At 48.6% G+C, this 16,437-nt stretch overlaps 3 protein-coding genes across 4 annotated transcripts in view; 2 read left to right on the forward strand and 1 right to left on the reverse strand.

Annotated features, from left to right (window-relative positions):
• Positions 1-1,042: 1,042 nt before the first annotated feature.
• tomm34 (translocase of outer mitochondrial membrane 34) lies at positions 1,043-4,789 on the reverse strand. Of its 2 annotated transcripts, none has more exons than XM_088607964.1 (8): positions 4,468-4,789; positions 4,219-4,375; positions 3,330-3,429; positions 2,832-2,984; positions 2,568-2,716; positions 2,169-2,310; positions 1,955-2,081; positions 1,043-1,610 (listed from the first exon to the last, which is right to left on the reverse strand). In XM_088607964.1, exons 2-8 carry the CDS (start codon positions 4,349-4,351, stop codon positions 1,509-1,511), a joined length of 906 nt encoding a protein of 301 aa, XP_088464090.1. In that variant the 5' UTR covers positions 4,352-4,375; positions 4,468-4,789; the 3' UTR covers positions 1,043-1,508. The 2 variants fall into 2 exon arrangements, with proteins under 2 accessions (XP_088464090.1, XP_088464089.1); XM_088607963.1 differs by having other exon boundaries at positions 4,219-4,383; positions 4,468-4,787.
• Positions 4,790-5,168: 379 nt separating this feature from the next.
• On the forward strand, positions 5,169-7,960 carry cox6c (cytochrome c oxidase subunit 6C). The gene is made up of 4 exons (XM_088607965.1): positions 5,169-5,328; positions 6,350-6,473; positions 7,472-7,603; positions 7,815-7,960. Exons 2-3 carry the CDS (start codon positions 6,360-6,362, stop codon positions 7,595-7,597), a joined length of 240 nt encoding a protein of 79 aa, XP_088464091.1. The 5' UTR covers positions 5,169-5,328; positions 6,350-6,359; the 3' UTR covers positions 7,598-7,603; positions 7,815-7,960.
• A 984-nt stretch (positions 7,961-8,944) lies between these two features.
• The window catches only part of LOC148648441 (serine/threonine-protein kinase 4-like), a 32,714-nt gene continuing 25,221 nt past the window's right edge, over positions 8,945-16,437 (forward strand). Inside the window, exons 1-5 of the mRNA XM_088607962.1 lie at positions 8,945-9,090; positions 9,220-9,424; positions 14,271-14,351; positions 15,713-15,841; positions 16,287-16,401. Of these exons, the coding sequence (XP_088464088.1) occupies positions 9,390-9,424; positions 14,271-14,351; positions 15,713-15,841; positions 16,287-16,401 (360 nt within the window). The 5' untranslated portion in view covers positions 8,945-9,090; positions 9,220-9,389. The remainder of the gene's footprint in view (positions 9,091-9,219; positions 9,425-14,270; positions 14,352-15,712; positions 15,842-16,286; positions 16,402-16,437) is intronic.

Here is a 16,437-nt window from a genome sequence, read left to right on the forward strand (position 1 = left end):
ATACGCTTCTGTTCTTTGCCGTTCAATCTTGGCGAGGATTTGTGGGGTTGGCTGGGGGGTTGGTAGATTTGGGGAGCAGTGTAGCGCTCCTTGTGAGTGGTGTACATCTGCTTACACTGTACTGCTCTGAGAAACAGGAGAAGGGGCAGGACCAGGACAACGTGACCCATGGGGATTGCAGGAGTGCAAAAGGCCATTCAAGCAGTTTCTGCAACACCACTGTTGGTTTAACCACAGTGTCTTGTGTGCAGTGAAGACTTTAGGTAAAATTGCTGGTTGCAATACCCAGGAGTTAACCCAAACAGCGCAAGAAATCGGCACAAGTCCCTGCTTTTACAAGACTCCTGCTCTTGTAAAAATACTCGTCACTTATTTGACCTTTTTATTTCCACAGTCCAATTTCCTTTTTTTAACTTGAAATAGCATTAGACTTCTCATAAACTGCATTTAAAGAGCATTTCTTAACATTGTCCATCTTTAACTACAGGTGTATGTGCCCAGGATTTCTGTGATTAAATGTACTTATATAGACTGGATATCTTTCCCACACAGGTCCTGTATATCTCCTATACCAGCACTGAACAGTGCTTTTGTAACTGGTTAATTTTCTGAACACTGAAGCACTAATATTCAACTCTCTCATGTGCCATCACCTGCTAGACTTCTGGCCAACTTCCAGAAAAGGGAGATGGGTATTGCTTTGAAAACAAAAACCCTCAAACCTGTCTTCTCTGCTAACTGTAGAGAAGAGATTTTCAAATGTTTATAGTCTTAAGAATTTACTATGGCACACCAAGAAAGAATAGAAAGTGTTTATAGTAAATAGTAAAACTGATGAAGTTGTGAAACATCCATGAGGAATGAAAATACCTTTCTGTAACAGTTTAACTGGTAAATGTTCTTAGACTGGACAGAATAGCTTCCTGCAACAAATGCATTTAAATTGTCCCAAGACCACCTTATTTTATCATCCATCCAGCCATACCTCTTGGTAAAAGAAAACATGCAACACTGTCTTTAAGAACATCAGGAACAGAAATGGTTTAGTACAAACCAGCTTTTTAATCGTAGATATCCAGCTGAACAGGGAGCCATGCAAGCAGTGCCACTAACGCTTTCAGAGGAGCTGCAACCAGCAGTTGATATCTGCAGTAGAAAACCACACTCCTCAGTTTTAAAGTATTTCTAACGTAATTCTCAAGCTTTCCATAAAGTAATAACAGATCAAGGTTTATCAAGATTTTTTACACCAAAGTTTTCAGGTTTCTTTATTTTCTATGCAAACAAAAAGACTTCATACTGTAGCTGATTACATATGGCTTTCAGTTTTTTTCAAAATAAAGTGCATTATTGCCCTTTTGGTGAAAAGTCCCTGATAAACCAGCCTCATAAACTAACGATTTGAAGCCTATGTACAAGACACTGATTCCTGACTAGAGTGGGAGTCGTGTTGCGGCCTCGCACACGTCTTGTCAGGGCTGTGGCGGCGATGTGCTCCTGCTGCTGGGTCACTTTGTCTTCTGCACCTCCTGCAGCAACTTCTGAGCAGCCATGTTGCCTGGCTCGATCTTCAGTAAAGCGCTGAGGTCTCGAGTGCAGGCTTTGTAGTCCTGAGAGAGGGGAGAGAAAGGTCCGTCAGTGTGAAGAAATCACTCTGGAATAGACAAGGGAATTCAACCTTCGTGCTTAGGCTTTGCTTTCTGTTACACTGCTTTGGAGTTCTGCTGTACATTCCGAGTGCATTAACTCAGAATTCCAATAAATGTTCTTTTTCTTTGATGTATAGGAATGTTAAAAATACATCAAAGTATTTTTGAGGACTTTACTCTCCTGCGAGAACTGCCTGATTTTTTTGGATCAGCGCACTCTCTTGGAACGTGTCGGCAAGACTAACGAGGTGTTTTCTGAAATTGCTTTTTGGTGATGAAGGTCATGAGGTCGCTGGGATTCTCACTTTCAGCTGCTTGTGGGCCTGAGCTCTTCTGTACAGCGCCTTGATGTTCTTGGAGTCCAGCCGCAGCGCCTCCCCGCAGTCCTGCACGGCCTCCTTGTGCATCTTCAGAGACAGGTAGCACAGCGCCCTGCGCAGTGGAGACAGAGGGTTCAGGCAGACGTGAAGTGGCTCTTATTCCGACTGCCCACCTCGCTGGCGCAGTGCGGACCCCTACCTGTTCGTGTAGGTCGTGGCTTCCCTGGGGTTGAGCTTGAGGCTCTCGGAGTATTTCTCCGCAGCTTTCCTGTGCTCCCCCTTCTTCACCAGCGCGTTGCCCTCCTCCTTCAGCGCCAGTGCCAGCTTCTCGGCCGCGACGCCTGCAGACAGGACAGCGAATCAGGCAGCGTGCCGGCTCTGCTCCCGAGACCCCACAGGTGCCCTGTGGCACGCCGCTCTCTTCCCGCACGGACAGGGACTCGGGACCAACACATGGCCGACAGGCTGAGTGGCCTTTGCATGCTGCACACCCCAGCTCCCCTCGTGTGTTTCACAGAGCAGGCTAATACTTCATGGCCTCTCACTTGTGTCTTGACTGAGCACGTCAGTGTGGCGCAGCCGGACCCCAGTCTCTTACCTGGGCTGCTGACGCCGTTCCGCTGCCCCGGGGGCACAGGGGCAGGGGCCTGCGCCAGACTCTCGCGCACCGACAGGGGGACGGCAGGGATCGGGGGCAGCTTCTCTCTCCAGCTGGGACCATCCTGCTCCTGCAGCACCTTTGTCATTCTGTGCCAAAGAGCAAGAGGACAAAGCTGAACAGACGCATCTGTGCATCCGGTCCGGAACAAGCCCTGTGGATCCAGGGACAGGCGCCTGCAGCGTGGCCCCCGTGCTGGAGTACCTGTTGGTGCCGTCGCGCGCCGCGGGGATGCTGCTGTCCACCTGCAGGACGGTCTTGTAGTCCACGTAGGCGAGCCGGTACCTCTCCAGCGCCTCACAGGCGGCCGCGCGTCTCAGCAGCGGCTTGATGGCGAAGGGGACCAGGCTGAGAGAGCTGGGGGCCGGGAGAGGGGAGAGTGAGGGGCTGGGCCGCAGGCAGCTGGCTGTGTGTGTGTGTGTGTGTGTGTGTGTGTGTGTGTGTGATGGGAGGCTGTGCTGAGTGTGTGTGTGAGAGGGATGGGAGGCCATGGTGTGTGTGTGTGTGTGTGTGTGTGTGTGTGTGTGTGTGTGTGTGTGTGTGATGGGAGGCTGTGCTGAGTGTGTGTGTGAGAGGGATGGGAGGCCATGGTGTGTGTGTGTGTGTGTGTGTGTGTGTGTGTGTGTGTGTGTGTGTGTGTGTGTGTGAGTGAGAGTGTGTGTGTGTGAGTGAGACGGGAGGCACGGTCGCAGGTGTGCTCACGTGGTGCAGTCCTTCACACACTCTGTGCAGTTCCCATCCTTCAGGTAGCTGGCGGCTCTGTTGGAGTACAGGATGCTGAGCTCCTCCGCGCTGCTCTGGCCTGCAGCACAAACAGCAAGTTCACCGCAGTGCAGAGCACCCTACCCCCCAGGAGCCACAGCCTCCCTGGCTGCAGGCCACCGGAGACGAGCCGCCTGCAGCAGTCTGACCCACTGAGACCAGCTGGGCTGCCAGGAGCACGTGTCTGGGGCTGTACATACATACTAAACCTATAGTCATAACATAAACTACTACATCTCACAGGAACCCCAAAAACAGGTCTTACAGGTAACTGTTAAATTTCTAAAGACCTGGGGCAACTGAACTCTGGTTTATCTGAGCTCAGTTAAACAGGACGGGTGGTCAATTAGGTAATAGATACCAATCGCAACAAAAATCAGAATATCCTTTAGCCCCCAAGGATCATTGTTTCCTTCTCGGAAACGCTGCCGGCCCAATAGGTGCTCCTGATCTTTGAATAGGGGGCGATTTGTCCTGGCCTGTAAGAGTAACTGGACTGGGGCTCCGGCTCTGTATTATGAGAGTGGGACAAGACTTAACTAGGTCAGCAGCTCATCGTGTGCTAACGACATCGAGCGCTTTCGTGCAGATTTAAAGCTGTGACATCGGGTCATATTCCCGGTGTCATTTAGCTCCGGATCCTCGTTTTCACGCCGGGAAATGATCGGGCGGCCCTGTTACCGGCAGGGAGACAGCCTTTGCACTTCTAGAAACCTCCATCTAGGCCAGAGGAGCAGTTAATGGTCCCGGAAAGACTCCCCGCAAGTCCAGCGCCACGGGCGCAGAGACGGGCCGCCGATTCAAACCTGTGGCGCGACGGGACCCTCACCTGACCTCTCCTGGAGCTGGATGGCCCGGGAGTAGAGGGAGGCCGCCTCCCCGTACTGCCCGCTCCTGAAGCAGTCGTTGCCGGCTTGTTTCAGCTGCGCTACGGACGGCGAGGAGCGCCTCTTCTGCGGCATGGCGTCCAAACCGAGCCGGGTCGCCTGCGCCGCTGCAACACAGCGCCCGGTTACGTCAGTGCCGCGCCGGCTCGGACGGGCAGTAAAGCCAAAGAAGGACAAAGAGGAAGCCTTACCAGAAACAGCCTGCTAATGTCGAGCCGGGACGAGCCGCTTGTTTGAGGCTCTGTGCGTGTTGCTCTGCGGGATGAGGGGTCAGCGGGTCGGACTGCCTTCCCTGGTGGGCAAAACGGGCATCTCCAGACGGACCCGAGATAGCGCACAATATCTGCCCTCAGCTCTGCAGCACAACCCGGCCACGCCGCTGTCCTGCTCCGTGTGCTGACACCCCGGCACAGCTGGCCTGCTTTCTGCCGGTGTAATATTTCAGTTTCGTTTCTTCCGTAGTTTGGAGATCTGGCCAAGTTTCCCACTACACGCACAGCGTGAGCAACCGGCTCTCTTCCGCCACACCGTGGCCTCTTAAAAAAATGAAGTTTATCAATGATGCCCTTCCTAAAAGCATCAAGTATTTTACGGATTATTTCGTAAATCTGTTTTGTAAACGGAAAAAAATCTAAACTGCAATTACTGGATGCACAGTCCAAGCATTTAGCATTGGATATACTTTCTAATGTTATAAATTACTCAATAAGACCGCTCCGAGTTACAGTTCCATATTAAAATTCCAATTATAAACTCATGCTGTGCTACTGCGTCCTGACTCCTCTTTGAATGCCGGAAAATAATCTCGTGTGCATTTTTAGCACATTCAAAATTAGGGCAGAACGAGCTGACGATGAATCGTAAACGCGCAGACTCCTGTATCCCTGTTTCCCCTTAGGTGTAAAATAAACATGCTGACTGCCCGGCGCTGGTGCTGTTTGTACCTCTTCAGCCACCGTACGCAAGCGCTTGTGGGTGCGGTTTGTCCCTCGCTGGGCTCCGTAGCTTCATCCAGTCTTCTGCGTGTTCGGTGAAGGTCGTGTCTTCGTCAGGTGAGTTCAGAATTAAAACGTTTGGTTAAATTATTTATAAAATTATGCAGTTTATAAAGACTCAAGCCCTTAAATGTAAACTGAGCTGATTTTCATGTCGTTAATCCTGTTTTTGCCTTTCTGTTTTTACGGAAGGAGCACGGTAGGTCACCGTAACATCCGTAAAAACCGGTAGAATAATGATAATGTAATCTCGGAACATGGGTTTAATGAAATACGAAAGCATGCCTATTGAAAATACCGTCTAATGTTTTCTTCTTAAACTAATGAAAGATTATTTACACGCAGTTATGTCGAAATCTAGGCTTTTTCATTGCCTTCTTCCTGAAGTGAAAACGACTTGCTTCCTTCTGTGACATAAATACAAAGGGAGTTTCGTCATAAAACACTCGGGTTCCTTGAAAGATTTTTATCTTCTTACTGAAGCTGCTTTTCTCCACAAACACAGAAATGCGTAGTTTTAAATGCGCGAAAGTGACTGTATCCCTGAAGTGTCCGTGTGAAATGACGCTTGCTGCAAGTGGTTCGGAAGTCAAAAAAGAAAGGAGATTTAGCGAGACCCGAAAAGTAATAACTTTTTAGTATCTGAGTTCATAAACCAATGAGAAGTTTTATGAAGTTCAGAAAGAGATGCAGGTAAAACTCAGAATATTAGTGTAGCAGTGAACTGTGCTAATGTGTCCAGTTCTGCCCAGCAGGCCACCCTGTGGCTCGTCTCTCCAGGTCGGAGGTGATCTAGAGAGGGCAGGGCCCTGGGGCATCTGAACACTGCGCCCCAGCTGCGAAAGTCTCTAAAGCCTCACTGATTTCATGAGAAAATACCGGTGTGCAACAGAGTACGGAATAAATCTGTTTATAGTGGATACGAGTGGTTAGAGAACGAGGGAGGTTCTTGCAGTTTCACATTTCGTGTAGCTCTTATTCTTGACAACATGAGCTGTGAAAGGAGCCAGTTGCTAATCGACTGAGCGCTCCGTGTGTGTGATGACACGTTGTGCCAGTGATGGTCTGTGATTGCCAGATATCCCACAATGCCGGCCGGAGCCCTGCCCAAGCCCGTCATGCGCGGCCTCCTCGCCAGGCGCCTGCGGTTCCACCTGCCCATCGCCTTCATCTTGGCCCTGTCCACCGCCGCAGTCTTCAAGGTGAGAGCGGGGCGGCCTGCCTGCCCTGCTGCGGGATTCGGGGCCCTGGCCCCTCGAGGACCTGGGCCTGCTCTACTTGCATGTGCTCAGTCGTTGAAATCTGTAGCACGGGAAACAAGGTTATTCTCTCAAGTATTTGTGGCCTGTCCTGCCTATACAGCAACGGCGTCAAAGGAAGGAATTCAATGTCCGTAGCGAATGAGCTCTTCTTTTTATTAGCCTGGGCCTTGGATTGTGTCTCTAATAAGGTCTGAAGTGATGTTCTTGGCTGCAGTAAAGAACACGAATTACAAGTGAGAAGAGGCCACTCATCCCGTCAATCTCAATAGGGCATGTATAGCTCATTAATAGAAAGGTCTGGTCATTCCTGCATAGATTCAGGGTTATTGAACAGCAATATGACTGGTCAGCTCTTCCAGACTCCCACATCCCTTTGTGTGTGAGAGTGAGCCCTGTTCTCAGTTTTCCAATCCATTTCCCTACAGTTTCCACCGTTAGATTTCCAGTTAGATTAGTGTATACATGCGGTCACCAAGTTATAAAACCTTTGCTGCAGTCAGTCCAGAGAAGTAGAGATGCAGTTACAGGCTAGAAAAATGTTCTGCTCTGATAAGGTAAAGGAACTAAATCTTAGTCCCAAACAGTGGACTGAGGGAGATATTCAAAGTCTTCAAAGACGGGACCTCTTCAGAATCAACAGCAAAACAAACCAGGGCAAAGGATATTAATTCAAAACGGAGAACATGAGACACTTTGTCAGAGGCCCTGGGACTAATGAGAACAAAATGAACTAGGTGTCTGCCCCATTTTGCAAACTTTGTTTTTGTGTTTTTGTGCTTTTGATTCAATGCTGTTGATTTAAACCCAGACAGAGTGTGTAGGGTGTAGCCAAGAAATCACACCTGAATTATGAGGACTGTTGTTTTTCTTTCCTTTTGTGGATGTATACATGATACATGACTGATTCTCCTTAAAGTGACAAGTTTCTCTCTCCCCAGTTCACAGTAGCAGATCCCAGGAAACGGGCGTATGCAGATTTCTATAAGCGATATGACGCTATGAAGGAGTTCGAGGCGATGAGGGAAGCTGGTGTGTTTGAGAGCGTCAGGCCTTCAGGCAAATAAGCAGAAGTGAGTTTTTACTGTGATTGTTCTTGCTGAAGCAGTCTGATGCCCTACCTTGCTGTCACAGAGTGTGGTCTCGTTGCTGGAGTGGTATGCTTCTTGGCAATGTGAGTTATTGCACGAGGTCCTAGCAGTTAGGAAGATGTGCCTGTGGCACCAGAGCTGTGACTGGACCTGGTCAGTGTGGCCCATTAACCACTTCCTCCTCCTCTTCCAGGTCAAGCCTGCTGTCCCCTCTGGGTCAGAATTTCCTGCACCTTGGCGATCCTGTGATGATTCGTTGATGTCGACTTTACTGTCACCTCTGAGCTCGGGTTCTGTGTGTGCCCTTACACAATATAATAAACTGTTTCTTTAAACACAGTTGTGAGGTTTGGGATTTTGTTATACATTTTACTTTGGACATATGCAACGTCAGACTGACTCCACTTCAGGCATATTTACACAGACATTAATCTCATTAATTTATCTGATCGAACCAGAAATTGAATGTTCCCAGTAAAGTCACCGTCCTCTTATCCATAATGGAGCTGTTAACAGCCAGTCTCATTAAAGGAGGATGGAGATCTGACTGCAACAGCAGTGCTGTTCCCATTGATAGCATTAGAGCTGTTTCTAAGGTCCACTGACTGAAGGCTGCAGAATACCCCTTCTCCCAGGAGTAAGATTATCTTTGTCGGTGCCCTTTTTTGGCATCTTTAGCACAGACTGGATCACAAGAACAAGAAAACAGAGGGTGTGTTGGAGGCCTGTCTGGAGCCACACGAGAGTCTGTCTGCTGGTCCCTGAGGCTACCGACACGCAGAATGGAAACCCCTCTGTGGTTTTACTGTTTAACTCTGCGGCTGTTGGTCCCAGTAGTTAGTTGGGCTGTATGGAAGGACTCTGTAGGACCAGGAGAACTTGTTTCTTGTGGTACATCATGACTTGGGTTCCAACTTGCTACGGAGTTCTGCTGGCACTGATAATGTACAATTAAGATTAAGAGACTTGAAATGATTGGCTGAAGTAAGAGATGCTTTTCAGTAGTGCAGTCTGTGTATTGTTTTGTTTGGGCAAAGCCTGACAAATACATTGTATAACGTTTTCTGCAAAATAATTCAAGACAGTGCACTTCTCTGTGATACTAAGTACAGCTGTAACCTTGTAAGGTACGAGCTGGCAAGCAGAGCATCTTGCTTTCAGCAACAGACTCTTCAGTCAAGTCATTTAAGATTTCTTCCACACCTCGTGGCTTCGCGGAATTACTGGCGACCATCTGCTAATGGGCGCGCTGCACACGAGTCAGGTGTTGCAGCCCTCAGCCCCGGGACCAGCGCCCCCTACCCGCCCCACTGCGGCGGTGCGGCTGTGTCCTGTCCCCAGACGGCCCGCCCCACGCCTGCCGAGCACCCGTGGGCAGGTTTCCTGTCTCAGCTGTCAGGCAGGCGGAAGGACGGAGAAAGAAAGAGTTCAGACTCGGGCGAGAAACTGCAGGGGAACTGAGCGAGCAAGTGAGTGGGAGACGGGGGACGTCGAGCCAGCCGGTGACACAAGCCGAGAGCGGAGCTGCAGCTGGGAGATGGGAGCTTAAAAGCGCTTAAAAGCAGCTGTCAGGGGCTTTATTGTGTGTTTTTTTGCAGCCGGGGCTGGAGGGAAGCGCCGCGCGGCTTGCGAGACAATAGCGAGCCGCCGCGAGGGAAGCCGGTGCCCCGAGCCTCGCGCGCCGCCTGACGGGCTCGGCTCATCCGCGCTCCGTGTGCGCGGCGGGTGAAGCAGCACGAGGGCGGAAGGAGCGCAGAGCCCGGCCACCATGGAGACGGTGCAGCTCCGGCACCACCCGCGCAGGTAGGCGCTCACACCCGCAGGGGGGTACAGGCCCTGTCGGGGCAAAACTGCCCAGTATCGGGCTGCCCACCGCGCCCGTTCCTGCCTGAAAGGATGGCCAGGTGCTTGCTTTTCTAGAAATGGGAACTCCCGCTGCGCCGGGACTCTCCAGGGGGGGAACGGACGATGTTGGCCTTTTCGTTAGTTCAACGGCGATGGGCATTTAAAAGAGCGACCGCGTTAACTCGTGTTGTTGCTGGATTTAGACGAAAAGTCTTGTTTTCAGAACAGCATCTTTGCCTCCCCTGCCTGGAAGTGCGTTAGTCACAGCAGCTGCGCTTGTGTCTCGGCAGAAATACGGAAACTGACATCCGCAGCAGCTGGAGTCTTCTTCTGGTTTGTGTACCTTATAGGACCGGTCTGTCACCGAGTGTGATGGAGCGGGTTGAAGTGTAAACTCGTGTGTGAAAACTGTGCGGTTTCAGTCCGAGGTTCGCGCAGGAGACGTGACTGAATTTGACTGTTGTTAGCGGTATGAGGGCATGTGTTGTCCCCAACACGGAAGCGCAACAAACTTTTTTTAAAGCAGGAAATGCAGTGAGCTGTCAGAAGTAAACCAGATGAAGCCTCGAGTCTCGCTGGAAGGCTGTTCAGCTTGTCTCTAACCCTGGTCCTAGACACCCATCACCTTCTATAATCTGCACCGCTCCCGCTTTTATCAGTTTAACCAGTGAATTGTTAAATGAATTCAGAAATGATTGGAAACAAAAATCAAAATACCAATCAGCATCCAAAGATGCTGCCAGATTCCGATACCCTTTGCTGAGCACGTTACTTGCTTAATTGATCAATGATCTGTGTATTCCTTTAAAAGAAGAGAGATTTAAGGTGGCCTGTAAGACGTATATTAGACATGTACTATATTGTACTGTATAGTAGTTGATTCCAAAAACTGAGTGATCAAAAGTTGAAAGAAAACTTGTTCTATTGCGGAAACTCTCTTAATTTTGTCCTTCAAGGTAAAATTGACAGAATACAGATTGGACTGGGGTCTCTAGAACCAGGGTTGGAGAGCCCTGCTGTAAGACAGTCGAGAGACCCACCTGTTTGTAACAGAAATCATGCACAAGCACACTGGCTCCATCTGGCTCAATCTCAAATAACATGAAGCCCCATCAGCCTGGACTCTTTCAGTATCAATACTACATAAACAGTTTTGATGGGAGCAAAGCTGTGTGCTCTGTGCTCACAAGCTGTAGCCCTGCAGGTCTTTGGCTCCCCATTGTATGGTACGTGACCTGGTTGATTGTCTCTGTTTCTGTTTTAATGGCCGGCATCGTGTCAGGAACCAGCAGGAGTGTTCTGGGAACACTGGCACAGTGACAAGCAGCCAGGGTTCCTCTGCACTGACTGTACCTGAAGATTGTCCCCCAGATTCTGGTTGTGCCCTTAAGCCTGGGACACAGGCAGTCGAGGGATGTCGCAGTAGCCTGGTGTTAGAATTGCAGAAGTAGTCCCTTCTGCTGCGAAAATGTATCGCTGTACATGTTCTTCCCGTTCGTGTGCCTGCTGTAAATTAACCGTTTGTGCTCTGTCAGACTTCAAATTTAAATGAAGAAAAAAGGAATGTTACCTTTTGCTGTTGCTGTTGCATGGAGCTACAGAACATGTCTGTCTTTGTGTCCAGATCTTACTAGAGAGGGGTCAGGAATGCTTTAAAGGAGTTTTCTGCTGTTCTGTCTTTAAAAGTTGGGGTATGTCTTTCCATCATTTTGTATAACAGAAAAATGGCTGTAGGAATGAGTAACAGAGTAAATTGAGTAAGAAATGGACGACCGTGATGGCTTAGACAGTACAGATTACCAGTAATCTCACTCAAGATGTTGATGTGCAGACCAGCTCTGCGTGTTACGCTGTTGTGAAATTGAACCGGCCACGGATTTGAGAGAAATGTTTCTGAAACTCCTGGTTTAAACCAGGGCAGGAATTTTTTGTAGCTTCCTCTTTAATGTGAAGGGCTTTTGACTTATGCCAGAGTTTCTGTGCTCTCCTGGGTGGTTGAGACACATCGGTCTTGAGGTTGGCGTCATTGTGCTTGAAGGGGAAATTAGGAAATGATGTGGGACGCCTTTTGCTTAGTGGGGTGTCCGGTGTGTTTAGGAACCGATCGGTTTCTCTTAAGTTCTGCTTCAGGGAAAGACAAACTCAAGGCCCCCCAGTCCGATCTGTTGCAAGCTGGTGGCACAAGCCTCTCTTTGTGTGTTTGCATGGTTCTTAGTATGTTGATTACAGGGGGAAAGGAGCTCTGGCTGTGCTGAAGAGCTGCCCGGGAATCTTTTGCAGAGACTTCAGTTGGTTACTAAAGATGCTCGGACCACCAGGTGCCTTATGTTGCTGCCGATCTGTGAAAAGCACTGTGTATAGGTCATCCCCTAATTTCCGAAAGGTCACCTTGGATAAATGGTGCTACTGTAAGTGGAGTAATTGGGAGACCTCTGCTCTGTTTGGCCCACTGGCAGATTAAGGGTTATGGAAGTGGAGACTGAAAGCAGGCCCCTTGCCATCACCAGCACTGGGAAATGCTCGTTGTCTGCCTCTGCTCTGACGAGGGTGCCGAGAGCTGCTGGCTCCTGTGGGAGGCGGGGAGCGTGGCTGGCTGTCCCGGGCCAGTCCCTGCTTGCACTCCTGCACTGGAATGCCCCGCACGCGCCGACGGGCTCTGGCTCCCGGACGCTCTCCCCCTCGTCTCTCCCCCCCCCACCTCAGCTCTCTGCATGCTGCAGCAAGGCTGCCAGAGCTGAGTCAGCCTCTGGGGTTCGACAGGGAGATCAGAGATAGGAAGTGATCAAAATACATAAAGGGGATTTAAAAAAGTATAAAAAGTATGTAACCGGGGGTTTTTAAATGCTGTTGAATACCTGAAAGAGAAAATGCTATAAACCACTTCAAAATGTTTGTTTTCTCTGAGACAGACATTGAGGTGCTTGGGGTCCTCTAGCTCCTTGGGGGGAGAGCGCAGCGCAGTGCTGTCCTGTGCTCCCACCCCTCCCCAGGCATCATACCCCAGAAAGACAAGCGGCTGTCGGAGTCCCACCAGTCTGCAGGACAGGACAGGAGTTTAGCCCTTTCCCGCAGGAGACGGCCTTGTCTTCTCCCCTCATCTTCTGCCTTATCGGTGACACAGGGGTGTGGTGTGCGCCAGGGGCTGGGCCCCTCCACGCATTGTGCAATGAGGATGAGCCTGTCTTATCAGCCCTGCCCACTCTGTGCTGTGGCAGGGATCCTGGGGGCAGCCGTTGGCCTTGTGCTATCAGGGCCCTCCAGCCCCAGCAGAAGCGTCAGCTTCCTCGATTGCCATGAAGGCTTTCCATTGAGATTGTCTCGCAGCTTTCCGAGAACAGTGCCTGGGGAGTTCTCAGGCAGCGGTGCTCTGTACAGAGTGTAGAGCCTTGAATGTGTCTGTTGAATGCTCTGCTGTGCCTCAGAAAGTTTCACAGACCTGGGGAAGTTACTGCCCTGGGTAATCACAGACAGGGGATAAAGCTGCTTTGGGCTGTTCTGAAATGAGACTTTCCATTTAAATCCAGCAACAAGAAGAGTTAACTCACTCGCTCTTTTAAATGCTCATCACCGGTGAACTAACCGTTCGTCTGTTCCCCCCCCTGGAGATTTCCAGTTCTGCGAAAGACACAAAAAAGGGGTTCAATGAATTGTAGTCCTGGGGTCCCCCAATGCAGTCATCTACAGTAGGTTCTCCAATCCAGTAGATTTTGTAAATCCCTTTATGTCATCAGCACCCTAAAACACGAGGAGTGACAAAATGAAATGAGTGTGGCAGCTGAAGGTTTGAAGGGAATGGTTTCTCATTTTCTCTTGAAATTCTTAACAGGCTGCCTCCAGTGTATTTGTAAGAGTACAGTTTACAGTCGCATGATAGCTGCTGGAGATCTAGTCGCACTGTAGCGGGCGACACTGTAATCTGCCTGTGTGTTGGCACGCAAGGAGAGAGGGCATGAACAGAACAGAGCAAACCTGGTTTCTTGAGATGCTAAGATGGTGCCACCCAGCTGAAGGCCTGCAGTAGAGTAGTCAAATAATTACACTCATCTCAGATCGCTGTTGTTGATCTTCCAAACTCATTGATTGGCAGCTGCATTGCTGTATTCGGTCAGCTCTGTTTGCTTAATATTAAGCTTTGTAACCCCTTTGAGTTGGTAGGACGAGCATATGTTTAAACGCAACACAGCTTGAAATGCTGTAAAGATAACTGATCACTTTGAAGGAAACTTTGTCATCAAAAGAAGAAGCAACCCAACAATTGAGACAAAGCAAATGCAGGTGGAAAAGAGCTGTGCACCATAGCAGATGAATAGAAAGATTTCAAAGGACTACGTGTGAGGGAAGCCCATGGGGGGAAAAAGACAAATGGTCCTTTTAATCGCTACTTAAAAAAGAGATTACCATAATCCTCACATAAACTATGAAACCTTGAAAACTGAAAAGGTGGGACCTTCTCTCACACCAGCAATGCCAGAGCCCATTGCTCTTCCCTGTCTTTTCTGTACCTTGTGCTGCATTGCTTTTGTGTCACTACATACTGTAGTAGAGATTATTGTACATTATTGTATCTTCTTGAGTTCTGCTGCATTAACCAGTATTCTGTATAAATGTCTCTGCATGATGTATTTTTAGCATATTGTCTTTTCATTGTTTGTTTATTGTACTGTATGTTGCCTTGGGCCTGGCATCAGCTAAATGATTTTTTTTTGTATATGCCAGTTATATTTAATGCTATTAGTTTGTGTGTAAGCTGTGGGGATTCCTGAAAAAAAGCATCCCCACAGCTCTCTGACTCTTTCCTCTGCAGGCAGTTCAAGAGGCTGAGTGAAGACAGTTTAACCAAACAGCCAGAGGAAGTGTTTGACATCCTGGAGAAGCTGGGAGAGGGGTAAGCACCATGTGGCTGTTTACTGGTATCCAGCCCTGTTACCCCCTTTTCACACAAGATCTCCACCCCCTTGGCATAAAGGGTGGCCTTCTGCTGAGTGTCTGTGTCAGGCCCTGCAGACTGTGCGAGACTGAGGTTCTGAGTGCAGTTTTCTTTGATTCTTTTTCTGGTGCGACCACAGGTGAGAGAAAGCAGTTGTAAGGCAGAGCAGTCCAGCCTATAGAGTGTAGTTTATTTAGCATTCTAAGTTTACCACACTGGGTGCCTCTTCCAACTGTGACCAATCTGTCGTTAATTCTGCTGATGAAACCTGGTTTAGGAAACTAAGGTATTTTTCTACAATGTGTATTTGTTTTTTTTTATAAACGCACATCATCCCATCTCTGTTTTCCACATCTCTGATTTCCACTGCCCAGAAGGCCTCTTACTCACTGCCTGTCTGCAAACTGGGCCTCTGCAATGTACAGGGAGTGTTGAGGTCTACTCTGTGCTGTACTGAGGGTTCAGGCTCCACTGCAGTGTATTCAGTGTGGAGGCCACCTGCTGTCTGTGCAGTGGAAGTTGCCTCACTCTGCTCTTTAGAGTCATCTATTTCTGTACACTGAGAGAGGAGGGGCCCCAGGCCGTAGGCCTGCCACACGCCATCTCTTCCGCTCAGGTTCAGCAGTGCTGTGTCCTTCCTGTTTCTTAACATGCTCTCGGCTTCCGGCACCGTGCTGCCTGCAGACGGCATCTCCCCTGCGAGTCGGAAACGCCCACCTCACGCCACTCTGGCTGCGCGCCAGCTGTCACTTTACAAGAAACAAGACAAAGAAAGAGAAGGTTGAGGACCTGCTGTTCTAGGGAAATGCGGTTCATTCCTCATTAAAGGAGATTTGTGACCTACTTAGAAATGAGTGAAAGATCTTAGTCTCTTCAATGTCTACAGAGATGATTCAGATTAAAGGAGTTTTTAAAAGTTTTTAAAAGACTCCTTGTCAGTGTGTAAAAAATATTTGTATTGTGTATGAAGTGGCTGTGAGGTGGGAGTTCCTGTGAGCTGCACAGCACAGTGGAGCAGACACATGAATCCATGGGGAAACCAGCAGAGATTCTCACTTATTCTAGGACAGATAATGGAATTAACCCTACATGTCCCATCTTCACTTGTAGAAATAGCTGAGTGATTAAAAAAAACCCTCACTGGTGTCAGCTGCACCACAGGAAAATAGGTCCAAGGAAGAATGGGAAATTAAAGCACAGTGAGATGCTGCTTATGAAAAACATTCCAGAAATAAGCCTTTAAATAATGGAAGTAGATGCCTTTCTGAGCAAAGCAGGGTTCTGACTGTCTGACTTCCCCTCTCTCTCCTGTTGGCCAGGTCCTATGGCAGCGTGTTCAAAGCTAACTATAAAGAAACCGGGGAGATTGTGGCAATCAAGCAGGTTCCTGTGGAGTCAGACCTTCAGGAAATCATTAAGGAGATCTCTATAATGCAGCAGTGCAACAGGTAAGTAATGTCTAGTTTCCCCCCAAAGCACAGCAAGCACATTCAGCAGTTGCATTCTAATCACAAGGTCGATTTTTGTTTTTGTGGGTTTTTGTAACTCAGTTGCTGAAAACGTGTTATTAATTGTTGTGGTTATTATTAGCACAAAAGTACCATTTCACCTTTTTTTTGTCCATCACCACCCTGTTTCCCTACAATGGTATGTGGAGGATTGTAAGGGGGTTTGTGAATTTATACCAGAATATGTTTTTCCTTTCACCTGTTTTCATTCTCTTTTTTTAGATACAAAAGTCTAAAATTTCTTTAGATAGATATGATGTGATTGTTTTTCTTGTCTAAATGGCAATGTCTTGGCAACAGTGCAAAGTTACTGTCTGTGGGAGTATGACTGAATGCCTGTAAATCAGAATTCATTCCCCTAAAAGGAAGTCTCTTGTATTTGCAGTCCACATGTGGTGAGATACTATGGAAGTTACTTCAAGAACAGCGATCTGTGGATCGTGATGGAGTACTGTGGGGCTGGTTCTGTCTCAGACATCATTCGTCTGAGAAATAAGACGGTTAGTTGCTTTATTTTGCTTTATTCCTTTAATACC

Source organism: Lepisosteus platostomus, chromosome 15 (genome assembly GCF_059453375.1).
Source record: "Lepisosteus platostomus isolate fLepPlt1 chromosome 15, fLepPlt1.hap1, whole genome shotgun sequence".
Taxonomy (NCBI): Eukaryota; Metazoa; Chordata; class Actinopteri; order Semionotiformes; family Lepisosteidae; genus Lepisosteus; species Lepisosteus platostomus.